This window comes from Suncus etruscus, chromosome 12 (genome assembly GCF_024139225.1).
Source record: "Suncus etruscus isolate mSunEtr1 chromosome 12, mSunEtr1.pri.cur, whole genome shotgun sequence".
In the NCBI taxonomy this organism is placed as follows: domain Eukaryota; kingdom Metazoa; phylum Chordata; class Mammalia; order Eulipotyphla; family Soricidae; genus Suncus; species Suncus etruscus.
This window is the reverse complement of record NC_064859.1, coordinates 10,018,231-10,032,059: the sequence shown is the minus strand read 5'-3', so window position 1 is coordinate 10,032,059 and position 13,829 is coordinate 10,018,231. Positions and strand designations below refer to the sequence as shown.

The 13,829-nt window shown below is 33.0% G+C and overlaps 1 protein-coding gene across 1 annotated transcript; it reads left to right on the top strand.

Moving 5' to 3' along the window:
* The first annotated feature begins 709 nt into the window (after positions 1 to 709).
* LOC126024774 (serine protease inhibitor Kazal-type 6-like) lies at positions 710 to 13,332 on the top strand. Its single transcript, XM_049785245.1, has 4 exons — positions 710 to 767; positions 3,105 to 3,124; positions 10,455 to 10,570; positions 13,287 to 13,332. The coding sequence occupies exons 1-4, from the start codon at positions 710 to 712 to the stop codon at positions 13,330 to 13,332; spliced, it is 240 nt and encodes a 79-aa protein (XP_049641202.1).
* The last annotated feature ends 497 nt before the right edge of the window (positions 13,333 to 13,829 follow it).

Here is a 13,829-nt window from a genome sequence, read left to right as displayed (position 1 = left end):
CAAGTATTAAAAATAAGTTCTGTATAATAAATCAGTCTAAATAATTGAGAAAATAAATGGCTTCTTTGTTTTTGACTCAAAATTACTAGAACTTGACTGTTGACTACAACAATTTTATAAATTAACAAGTTTTAAAATTAGAGTTGACTGAAAAGAAACTATTAAAATGTACTTATGCTCATAAAGTATTTTAAAGTTGTATTTGAAGCTCATGATATGGAATGTCTCTCCCTTAAGGTAGACCTTAAATAAGGTAGACAATTACACCCATGAAACCATTCCCCTGTGCTTACTCATATGAGACCAGCCTGAAAGGTATCCACCCGTGAATCATCCCTTCCAGGTAATAAAACCTTGGCTGAAAGAGAAGAGAGGAAGCATTAGTTAAGAAAATGTAGATCAGGAAAGTGAACAGTCTATTATTAATAAGATCTAAGGTGCGACTCATATAAGTGTCACATAATTTTTGGAATGGATGGGAAGTATGAAACACATCTTTAAGTTGGTTACAGGTCTCAATAAATACCTGAGATGCATAGAGCTTCATATGGTTTTAGAATGTGTTTATAAAGAAGGTGGAGATCCAAACTCCCTTGATCATCTCTATATAAATATATGTCTTAGTGTGTGTATTAGTGCTCTGCAAAGTTTCTTGACAGAGAACCAGAGTGGAACAAACATCCTTGATCTGACAGAGCTAACTGGCATAATGAAAGTATCAGGTCTCTTTATGCTCCTCTCTCTGACTCTTTTCTGCTTTATCTCAGGTGAGTTGTTTTCTTAAAATCAATTTTCAAATTTAGAATAAATGGAAATAGTGTATTCATCATCATATTTAAAACTTCTAGTAATTTTTATAGAACGTCCTAAGAGCCTTCAATGATTATAATGATTTTGATTTTTATAATGATAAAACTTCTTTGTTACCATAATATAGGCGTACTTGAAGGGGTTTAGGCTTTATCTGCAACACATACCAAAGTGCTATTGCATATAAAGTGCTTAAAATAGTAATGATGACAAAGTAAGCATTCTGGAAATGCCTGCTGTGTTGTCATAATTAAAGTTTATTAATAACAATTCTAGATTGAACTCAGACATTGCAAATTATTCATCCTGCTTCTGCTTTGACATTTCCTAGATATAAAGCATTGGGAAAATATTTCTTCTTAGCATTGGGAAAATATTTCTTATGTTCATATCTAAACAGTTAGAATGTAATAATGACAAAGTTATAATGATAAAATTTTTCTTCATAATAAAAATGAGTTGAAATGGTTGTGATAACATAGACTCCCATGCTTTATTGAAGATTTCATGTGATTGTCCTAATAATCTGTATTTTAATACTAGTAACACAGCTTTAATAAGGTTTGATTATCCTGGTAGACAATCAACATACTACAAATGTAAAATTATTCTTCTTTCCTTATCCGCATGAACAGAGAGTACTCTAGGTATATCTATGTATCCTTGAATGAGGGCTGAAAAACACTGGAGGAGGATTGTATTTTTAATATAATAATTGTTGTAAATTGATGTGGATTTATATGTGAGAAGTGGTTAGGATTTAGGTGTTTAGACATGGCTAAAGATGAAAAGTTTAGCAATATGGAACCTAACCTAAAATTATTATTTTAATAATAAGCTATTTATTTAAACTTAAAATAGAGAAACAGATACAACATTCTGTTTACAAATTTTATTATGTGCCATAAATTAGAAGAAAGTTACAAAATAAATGAATTACAGAAAATATGACTTTATTTTCACCAGTCTATATTTTCCCAGTCATTAAAACTGAATAAAAAGAATATAATGGCATTTACTGTCTTGAGAATAATGGTATAAGACTATTTATTGTTTAAAGGTCTTGAACAATGTGGCAACTATTTTTGTGTACAATATAAAATTGTATTAATAAATACTATTAAGAGAATGGTAACTGAAGCCATAATAAATAAATTTTTTAAATAATGAGTTTTGTAAGGATGCAGGATGACTCTGGATTGGTAGTGGGTTTGAAGTTGAATTATTATATGCTTAATACTCTATTATTTAATTTTTAAAATCACACTAGTTTTTTGGGGGGGGCAGAATCAAACCCTGTAGTGTTCAGGGGTTACTTCTGGCTCTATGCTCAGAAATCACTCCCGGCAGGCTCAGGGGACCATATGGGATGCCAGGATTCAAACCACCGTCCTTTTGCATTGCAAGGCAAACGCCCTACCTCTATGCTATCTCTCCAGCCCAAAATCACACTAGTTTGTAATGGGTTTGAAGTTGGTATATTACATACTTGAAACTCTATTTTTTAATGTTTAAAATTAGTGCCAGACTATTTGTATTACCCTAGGAATGTCAAAATTAGAAAAAACCTTTTTTGTTTTTGGTTCTTGGGCCGCATCCATCTGTGTTCAAGACTTACTTCTGACTCTATAATCAGAGCTTACTTTTGGAACATATAGTGATTGAACCCTGGCCAACAGCATGCATGACAACTGCCTTGACCCAGTACAGGGGTCAAGGCACTGTAACTACAGCCAACTTTTGAGTTCAAGTTCTTCAAAATTAACCCAGGAATTATTAATTTATTCCCAAAGTAATACATTGGTGACCCAGGACTATATTATGAAACTCCAGTTTCTTCAACTAATTTTTTATTGCTTCCACTCCAATCTCTAAAAAAATATTATCCCATTAAGGTTTATTTATCACTTTTCTGTTTCTACTGTTTCTTATGAAGAAAGCATATATATGCTTTATATATATATATATATATATATAAATTTATATATACATAAAGCAACCATGCTCTGGCTTGTTGGAATGACTAAGAATTAAAAATCATGGGACTGGAGTGATAGTACAGTGAGTAGGGCACTTGCCTTGTATGCGGCCAACTCAGGTCCAATCACCAGCATTTTATATGGTTCCTCAACCAACACCAGTAATTATTGCTGACTGCAGAGCCAGGTGTAACTCCTGAGCACTGGCAGGTGTAACTCCTGAGTACCCCACCAAAAAAGAAGTAATATTTCTGGCTTGGCATTTCACATTCAAAAATTACAGTTTGGTTTTTTTGTTGTCTCCCCCCCCCACAGGTGTCTTCAGTCAAGGACAGGTCAGTGCTTACATTTTAATATTTTCTGACTCTCTTCTTTTCTATCTTTTCTATCTATGGGTGATGATTGGCAGATATTCTGAATTATTAATATTTATGATCTGTTACAGATTTCACTGAATGAATTTGGGAAAATTAAGACAAATTATCCACAGCTGTAGAAAACTGATATTATTCACTTCACAGAATACTTAAGTCATATAAACAGTGGGATCATTTGGAATATAACATAATTAGTTGTTGATTAATAATTAAAGTATTCTGAATTAGGACACAGATTATTCCCATTACAAATTAACACAACAGAGTAGACAGAAAACTTATTTAGTCTTTATTACTTATCATACATGACTGGTTCACTCATTGAAACATAATTTAATTTAAAAAATTGGGATAACAAATGTTCATTCTGGGCTTTTTATCTCTTGCATCTACAAAAGGTTTTTTCTTTTTATCTATCTATCTATCTATCTATCTATCTATCTACCTACCTACCTACCTATCTATCTATCTATCTATCTATCTATCATTTATCTACTCTATATCTACCTATCAGTATGCTTCTTGTTGCTTTTAAATGCATATAAATAGTCTATGTTTAATATTAAAACAAGAATGAAATGCCTTTTATCTTCCACATTGTAGTAAAATATAAGATCACAATGCAATCCTCATTTTATCTTTAACATAGAGTTGTTCTCTTCTTGGGACTTTGATTTTACTGATTTCCATATTTGCTTCTTAGAATTTGTGTTTTTAGAAGTTTGTTCAAAATCTTCACGCTGATTTTATTTCTTTACACGAACAGACCAAGTTTATAGTCTTTTATTTAGGATCAACTGAAATATTTATTAAATATATAAATCCTAGATACCACATTGAGACTACTAAACACACAGTATTGGAAGGGATTTAAATTTGAAAAAATATATAATTATTAATTTAGGAATACACTGATTTTGGAGTATTTAAACATTTTAAAGATGAGTTCTAATTTATATACTTACTAAATGTGTGATTTGAGAAGTTATTAGTCCCTTATTGTTTTTGAACTACATATAGAACATAAAGATTTGGATACAATGACCTTTGAGTTCCTTGTAACTAAATGAATATAAGGTAAGGATAGCTTGCCAATATTTTTCTTTTCTACTCAAACAAAAAAGGGTAGAAATGTTCCACTTTTCAGATAGAATCATATCTCTTTTTGCCTACATAGAAGGGAGCTTATAGACCTACATGCATATAGAAGTTGAAATTGACCTCATAAAACCCAGGTAAGTCTGTTAGTGCCAACACAATAGGAAAAAAGATTTCTCCCATGCCAAGAAATTTCTCCACAATGAAGCATCCAAAATGAAAATATAGTTAGAATCCTAAATTAATGATTTATAAAAGTTTCATCTATTTAGAAAGATTATTCAAGTTGAACTTATATGCTCCTAAACTTTCAGAAATCATGGTTTTAGAAAATCTTTCCTTTAAATATGCTGGCAATTTTTTAAATTGTCAGGCATAAGCATTCAATGCCAGGAGTGATTTCTGAGCATAGAGCTAAGAGTAACCCCTGAGTGCTGCTGGGTGTGACCCAAAAAAACCAACATTAATTATTTAATTAATTGATTGATTAATTAATAAAAATTAATACTTTTAAAATTCATAATTTAAAATTAAATTTTTTTATTTGTCACTAGTAACTTTTATTAAATAAATTTTATAAAATATCAAGTGTTTAAAAGATACAATGGCAGAGTATGAAGAGTATTTTGAATTAAATCAATTTTGCTTTTAGAAATTACTTATTGTAATTGTCTTTATTTTTTGGTTTTCTCCATGTTTATATACCTGGTATTAATATATTCAATTGCTTAAACAAATTATTCTAGATGAAAATAAACAAAATGTTAATATTTTATAAATGAGAGAATTTTTAATCTAATATCTATTGGATATCTAATTTCACATTTGTATTGTAAAAAGATGACATAACAAATTGTAATTAAACTTAATTAACTTTTAATTAATATACCAAAGAGTCCATTATACAATTTGAAGATGATAACTAGCTTTTACAACGAAATACAGATATGAACACTGAAGTTTCAGAGAATTTACCAATATAGCCAAGGCTGTATAGGATCCCGACACTAATTTAATTAGCTTCCATGAGTCCAAGTTTTTTCTGCTCAGCAACAGAAAAAAAAAAATAGTGTATACTGTATTTTGATTAATACAGCTTTCTAAATAAATATAATGCTTACTAGTTAAACACAAGGTAACTTCTCTCTAAATATAGGGATATTTTGAATTTTTCAGGAATCAAAGCAGAGAGAAGAGCAGAACTGATTGCATTGGCTAAGCAATAAATACACTTGAATTTGATGAAAGGGACTTTATTCAAAGAAATATATAAAAAGTAACAATCTAAGAGAAAGATGCAGGTCAATGTTTTAGTCTGAGAGTAGGGTAAGAAATATGAATGATATTATTATGAAAATTAGAATGTAAAATTAATATATGTGAAAAGACAAATTTTGTTGTTAAATATAAGGAATATTAACTTGTAAATCAATTGTTGACAAGAGATAATCTGTACACACTTCTGACAATTAAAAAAGTCACATTTTAGATTTTGATGAAGATTTAAGAAAAAAGCCTAGGCAAATAGCTAGAAAATACATGTTTTGAGAGAATATAATGTACATAAAATTGTCATATATAAAAATAACCATTCTGAATATTCAGGAATAAGACATGAAAGATATAGAGAATAATCCTTTGGACACTTGGTAGAAACAAAAAAAGTATATTAATCACTAGCAACATACACATCACTAAATCATGAAAATGTTTATAAATATTCTGTGGATTTATCTTGAAATGAATAAAATTCATCAAATTCTATAGCAAGTTCAGTAGAACAAAAAGATGTGAAGCAGTGGAAGTAAAAGTCAAATCACAGGAGGGTATGAATCACAAAAAAGGATCTTATTTAACCACAGTACATTAAAGAAAACACTTTTACATGGTTGGGGTTGGGACTCATTGTGTGTGTGTGTGTGTGTGTGTGTGTGTGTGTGTGTGTGTGTGTGTGTGTGTGTGTGTGCGCCCGCGCGCGTGCAGAAAGATGTTACAAAACTTCATTGGAACTAGAAAAGCTAGCTACAAATATAGAGTAAACTATAAGTAACACTGCAGTTTATTTATTGGCAAAATCAACACATTTTTAGTATGATTAAATGAAATTCCATTCACTATTAACAAAGATGACAATCTTGGATAGACAACCCAAGTCCGGATTGTTGAATGGTCCTTCTTTTCTTTTTTGAAGAACCATAAGGGTACTAAATTCTGATATTAAATACCCAACAGTCTCAGGAAGTTGAATAGTCAAAGGACATAGTGGAGGTGGTTGTTAAATCTTAATTTACAGAAACACTTAAGGCAAAATAGAGTAAAAGACAATGGATTCTAAAAGCTATAGAATGTGATTCAATTACATTGTTAAAATTTATATTAGCAATATTCAATTTGATACTTAATGTTTTTGAGTGTTTTGGTAGGGTTTATTAGCTAAACAATCACCGACGATAGGCATTGCCAATCTCCTGATAAGGATGAAGTATTTTTTAAATGTATTTTTTCTGGGGTCACAGCCAGCAGCGCTCAGGGGTTACTACTGGCTCTACACTCAGAAATTGCTCCTGGCAGGCTTGGGGGACCATATGGGATGCCGGGATTCAAACCACCATTCTTCTGCATGCAAGGCAAATGCCCTGCCTCCATGCTATCTCTCCAGCCCCAAGGATGAAGTATTTTTTGATTTATTTGTTTTAGGGCCACACTCAGATGTGCTCAAAGTTTATTTTTTGGTGGGGGGCACATCCGGTGGTGTTCAAGGGTTACTCCTGGCTATGGGCTCAGAAATTGCTCCAAGTTTGGGGGAACCATATGAGACGATGGGGATCGAACCCAGGTCCATCCTAGGTCAACCGCGTGCAAGGCAAACATCCTACCACAGCACCACCGCTCCAACCCTCAAGGTTTATTCTTGGCCTTTGGCTCTGGGCTCAGGGATCACTCTTGGCAGTGCTTGGGGAGATGATATGGGATGTCAAGAGTCAAGCCTATCTTGGCCTAGTGCAACATAAACATCCTACCTACTGTGTTATCCTACCAATGGTCCTCAAACTATGGCCCGCGGGCCACATATTGTATTTGTATCTGTTTTGTTTCTTCATTGCAAAATAAGATATATGCAGTGTGCATAAGAATTCGTTCATAAGTTTTGTTTTTACTATAGTCAGACCCTCCAATGGTCTGAGGGACAGTAAACTGGCCCCCTGTTTAAAAAGTTTGAGGACCCCTGTTAGACCAAGGATAAAGTAATTTAAACTCAAAACAATGAATTGTTTGCAGAGATTATGGAGCTAATGCAATAGAGGAATAAAATCCAACCTAGCTCAGTCTAAGTCAATCAATGACACTTAAGAATATAAGTGCATTTCAATTTGGTTCAAGATGCTAGTGCTTAGGTGTCTGTACTCTAGAGACCAAAGTATAGTACAGATGATAGGACATTTACCTTGCACTGGGCAGCCTAGCATCGCGTATGGTACCCTGAGCCAGCCAGGAATAATTCCTGAGTCTAGAGCCAGGAGTGAGACCTGAGTATTGACAGGTGTGCCCCCAAATCCCCAGCAAAAAAGGAAAGAAAAAAAAAGGAAACTTTAAAGGTGAAAAGATCATTCTACCTAGGTCTAGTTACATTTTGGCTTTCACTGTAAATGTTGTTTAGATTTTAAAGGATTAAAAAATTAATCATGTAAAGTTGAAAAATTTCAATCAGAGGCATGAGAAGTTCAGTAATCCTGGTCTACTTTTTTCAAGTTATCAGGTCTGTGGTCTCACAAATTCTAACTTTAATAACCCGCTGTCTTGCTCATGTTTCATAGGCTGACTTTGCAAAGACATTCATTACCTTCCCAAGTACTGGGGATTCCTGAGAGTGCCACTTTTCTGTGCCCAGTTGCAATGCTGACATTTCTCACATAACTATGAAGAAAGAATCTAAATAGAAAGGGTTGAAGATTTAGGAAAAATTTATTGTTTCTCCCATTGATATATTTCTTCTTCCACCTGAAGAACTGGAGATTTAGAGCATTACTTAAATCACTTCACTAAATGAAGGCACTGACCACTGAATCTTGGGCCCTTCTATTTGATGTTACATTTGCAAGAGTGATAGAAGCTTTTCAGGGTCTGGAGAGGGCTATAATTTTAGAAGGTTCCATGTATTGTAATAAGATTAAATTTTGTACTCCTAGTCCAGGAATATTTCAAAATATCCTTATTAATTTTCTACAAAGCATATATGACATTTAATCCTTATACAAATAATGGGGATAGGTATGGCAACTGTTTTTATTTTTAAGTTGAGAAAATAGGAGTACAGATCATTTGGATGCTTTATCCAAGATCATATAATTGGCAAAAGTCAGAATTAATTCTTCTGAATCTTCAGGTTAATTCAAAAATCATGGAAGGCCACCACAATTTGAAAGTAAGAAATCAATCTTTCTTTTTTCAAATCAATTTGATTTCATTTATAGAAATTTCTTGCTCTATTACTCTCATTTCTAAGGGTGGAATCAATTAAAAAAAAAGGGGGGGGTGTTGGGAGGTAGATGGAGTCTAGAAATTCCTAAAGGCATTAAGAATGCCCTTGCCAAGTGCCACTTCCTTCTCTGTTTTCTAAAGGAGAAAAGAGGCCATATCACCAGATCAGAGGGACGATTCCCACGTGGCTTAAGGAGGCGTCTCTTTCACGTAAGAGACTTTATTGTTTTCCCTCACAGATCTGAAGACAGAAACTCACACATCCCATCCATGATGTGACGGATCTGTCCTTTCCTAACTTCTATTCAATTTCCATAGTGCTTCTTTTATGAGGTATTAAACACACATAGCACCATAATTATCTACATTTTTCTTTTTCTTTTCTAGATTAGAGAAGTGGTGATTACACTTTGCATCATCAGCAACTAACACTAAGTCTTCTAGACACCAGTGACACAGAGACAGATTGGAATAAATAAAAAACAAATAGTGAGGATTCTGAGGCTTACTGACCTTCTTAATTTAAGAATGGAATTATAAATATGTATATTAGTTACAGTACAAAATACATTGACATTAAAAAATTGACATAATCTTGCATTGTAGTCATTCTATAAGACTCAGGATATACATAATTAAAAATCAATGCAACATTAAATTCACCACTCTAACTTAACTATGTTCTACACTATTTTAAAGATTTGTAAGCACCATGTAATTTTTAAAATGTATATAATGGTCTCATGTATTAAATTTTAAATCTCCTGTATTAAAAATACTTTAGCATTCAGTTGTAAAACTCTTGATCCTCATGCAACTCTTTAGAGAATTTTTTCTACTTAATGTTAATGAGGATGAGCTGCAAATCAACTGTAGCATATAGAATACCAGATGAGTAATGAGGCATATGTACAGGTATATAGACTTCTAGGTAGAGTGGCATTAATAATTTAATTAATTTTCTTGAGGTTTAGTGTTCACATTAGTAACTGATTAATGTAAAATGTCTCCATGTTCTTGTGAGATCGACTTAATTTATTCATATGAGTAGTTTAGTTGAATCTATAATTCAAAAAAAAAATTTTTTTTTTTGGTTTTTGGTTTTTGGGCCACACCTGGCAGTGCTCAGAGGATACTCCTGGCTGTCTGCTCAGAAATAGCTCTTGGCAGGCACGAGGGACCCTATGGGACACCGGGATTCGAACCAACCACCTTTGGTCCTGGATTGGCTGCTTGCAAGGCAAACACCACTGTGCTATCTCTCTGGGCCCTCAAAAAATACTTATTTAATGGTTTCTCCCCTTCTGCTTTCTTTCTAAAAAATTTTATTATTTGGGTATTGGACCTACATAATTTATCCTCCATTTCAATGCTTTTCTTTCTTATTTTGTATCCTATTTGTTTTCATTTTATCAGAGGTATTTCTTCACTTTAATTTTCTAATCCTTCTATTGGTTTTTATGTCTTTGTTTTTAACTTAAAATGTATTTCAACCTGTTCTTAAAATACATATTCTATTCTTTAAATACATATTTTGTTTCCTATTCTGTTTCATAGAAAGTAAAATCTTGTCTTTCCAAGATTAAAAAAATATGTGGAAAAAAATTGAACCTGTAATATTTGTCTTAACCCTCACATTTGTAAGAAACTGTTTCTCAAAGGCTCTGCCATTGCACACAGTGCACTAATATAAATGTCTTTGCTTTAACAGATTGACTGTGGTGAGTTTGGGGACCCCAAGGTCTACTGTACTCGGGAATCGAACCCCCTCTGTGGCTCTGATGGCCAGACATATGGCAATAAATGTGCCTTCTGCAAGGCAGTGACGTAAGTATAATAAACTCCAAATCTGTCTCTTAGAAATACACTTTCAAAAAAACATTGACATTTGCCTTGAAGTATTCTAGAAAATCTTATTCATACCTCTTTTAATATTACATAAGAAAGCATTAAGAAGTAACATGAGTGGCCTTTGAGGTGGCGCTAGATGTAAGGTGTCTGCCTTGCAAACAAAGAACCTCGGTTTGATTCCTGGCGTCCCATATGGTCCCCCCAAGCCAGGGGCAATTTGTGAGTGCTTAGCCAGGAGTAACCCCTGAGCATCAAATGGGTGTGGCCAAAAAAAAAAAAAGTAATAAGAGGGGCCAAAGAGATAGCTTGGAGGTAAGGCATTTGCCTTTCATGCAGAAGGACAGTGGTTTGAATCCCGGTATCCCATATGGTCCCTGTGCCTGCCAGGGGTGATATCTGAGCATAGAGCCAGGAATAACCCCTGAGCGCTGCCAGGTGTGACCCCCCAAAAAACAAAACAAAACAAAACAAACAAAAGAAATAATAAGAAAATTAATGGATGAGAATAGAAATGTTACATAATAAACTATTATAAGCCATACTCTTGTCCTTTTTTTTTCTTTTTTTTTCTTTTGGAAGGAAGAAGGAAGGAAGGAAGGAAGGAAGGAAGGAAGGAAGGAAGGAAGGAAGGAAGGAAGGAAGGAAGGGAGGGAGGGAGGGAGGGAAGGGAGGGAAGGGAGGGAAGGGAGGGAAGGGAAGGAAGGGAGGAAGGAGAAGAAAGGAGAAGGAAGGAAAAGGAAGGAGAAGGAAGGAGAAGGAAGGAAGGAAGGAGGGAGGGAAGGAAGGAAGGAAGGAAGGAGGGAGAGAGGGAAGGAAGGAGGGAAGGAAGGAGGGAAGGAAGGAGGGAAGGAAGGAGGGAAGGAAGGAGGGAAGGAAAGAAGGAGGGAAAGAAGGATGGAAGGAAGGAAGGAGGGAAGGAAGGAGGGAGGGAAGGAAGGAAGGAGGGAAGGAAGGAAGGAGGGAAGGAAGGAAGGAGGGAAGGAAGGAAGGAGGGAAGGAAGGAAGGAGGGAAGGAAGGAAGGAAGGAGGGAAAGAAGGAAGGAAGGAAGGAGGGAAGGAAGGAAGATAAGCCATACTCGTAGCTACTTAATTTTGTTATTAAATTTGACTCCTCTGTCTAGATTCAAAGAGGTGGTAAAGGATGACACTTATCTTCCATGTAGCTCTCACAACCAGGATGCTAGTCTTGTACCCAGATTTACATATAGTCCCTGCAATACTGCCAGGGAAAGGACAGATCCAAAAACAACCCCTGCTCACTGCTCGGTATAGCACATTATACCCACATTTTTTTGCCAACCAACTTAAAGAAAAAATTCTTTAAAATTTAAACAAAGCTAAGTTGCTTAATTTTTTATTTTTTCTAATTAAAATCTTTATTAATTTTCATTACATATGTTTTTATCATTTCTATTAACATTTTAAAATTTGAAGAAAATTTGTAGAAATACAATGAAATCTGAAAATTTATTAAAATCAGAAACATAAAAATATTTTAGAAAACTTATTAATAAAATATAATTTCATTCAAATTATTTTTAAAACTAAAATATCAAATAATGCATTGCTATGACACAATTCTTAACAATTCTCTCTCAGTCTTATGAGAAAGACCTTTGAATAAAAATAGATGACAGATTTAGTCTTCATTACCAGACTTATCAAATTTAACTGATAATAAATTGGATTTAAATTTAACTAATAGTAAATGTACCAAATTGAACTGGGATGGACCTAAATAGCAGAGAATATAAGTCCTATGTGTGAGGTCCAAGGATAGATCCCCAACTCTGCAAATTAAAAACAAATTCTAACAATGACAAATCACCAATAAGTATTGATTCTCATGTTTCTAATATGGAGAACAGTTGCTATGAATTTTATCCTATATTGTGTGATTTGCCTGGTGGATTATAGTCCATAATATATAAAATTTTGTTTTAACTACCAATATTTTAGTATTATTGCTCAAAAAGCAGTAAAATTTTTCTTGTTAAACTCAGATTTTCTTAATCACTACCATCATTTTTTCATATGAGAGATAATTTTATGTTTGTCTTAATTACCTTAATTTTGCAAAAAAATATCTAAACATAGAGATTACATAAAATCTTATCAGTAACAACTGGGAACATACATAGTTTAATAAGTATTATACTTAAAATCAATATTGTATAATAAAGTTAGTTATATTTTAATAAACTTAGGCATACATGAATAATTTTATCACAACAAAATTAATGGTATTATAGTTATACCAAACTTTTCCTAGAAGTGCAGCAGTGTAAGATAAAATTTTATTTAATATACAATCACTAGGGAGGTGCAAAATAAAGTTTGCCTATAAGGTTTCCCAAATAATAAATGTTTAATTGATTTTTCTCTAGCAAGATAAACCAATAGAACTACAATTCCTTTGTTTTCCTGATTCTTTTAACTTTTCCATTTGTATGTACCATTTATATTTACTCAGTGAATATATGCTTGAAATTTAAAAATGTAAAACACTTTAAAATGTGAAGACTGCTCAAGATTTATGCCGACTTAAATTTGCCCTATGAATATGTTAACTAACCTTTGTCAAATAGTAGAATCAAATGATAATCTCTCACATAGTTTCGCTCTTTTCCAGTCTCTACAATGAGTACTTAAGATGTTTTACTAAAATTCCATTTGTCTTTTTCGCCTACAGGAAAAGTGGTGGAAAGATCAACCTAAAACATCATGGAAAATGCTGAGTTAAAGCTGGTTTTGGAGGCAGTTGTTATCATCTTGTTCCTATCACCTACTTTTTATTGTCTATAGCAGATTCCTTAAACTTAGAAGACTTATTAGTCTGTCTACATCTGGGAGAGTTTCAGATATATTTTCTTTGATTCACTTGTCAATAAAGTAAATTCTACAAAATCAAATTATTTGTTTTATTTTAAGATTAAGAAAATATAAAATCATAAGACAAGGTAATTGTTGTCATATGTTTGAATACAATCCTGCTCTTCTGGTCTGAATAACCATGTAGTCACTATAGGATAGTAGGAAAATCCCATCCCCTCTCTATTTTTAGAATGTTCATATTGATAATGAAAAAATTTAGACCACTAAATTATTGTTACAATAAGTTTATAATATCTGAATTTATGCTTTAAATAATATGGCATCAGGTTATTCCAATTTCAGAAAAGTATCTTCATAAAAATAAAATATGCAATCTCTCTGAAAATTGTTTCCCAACTAT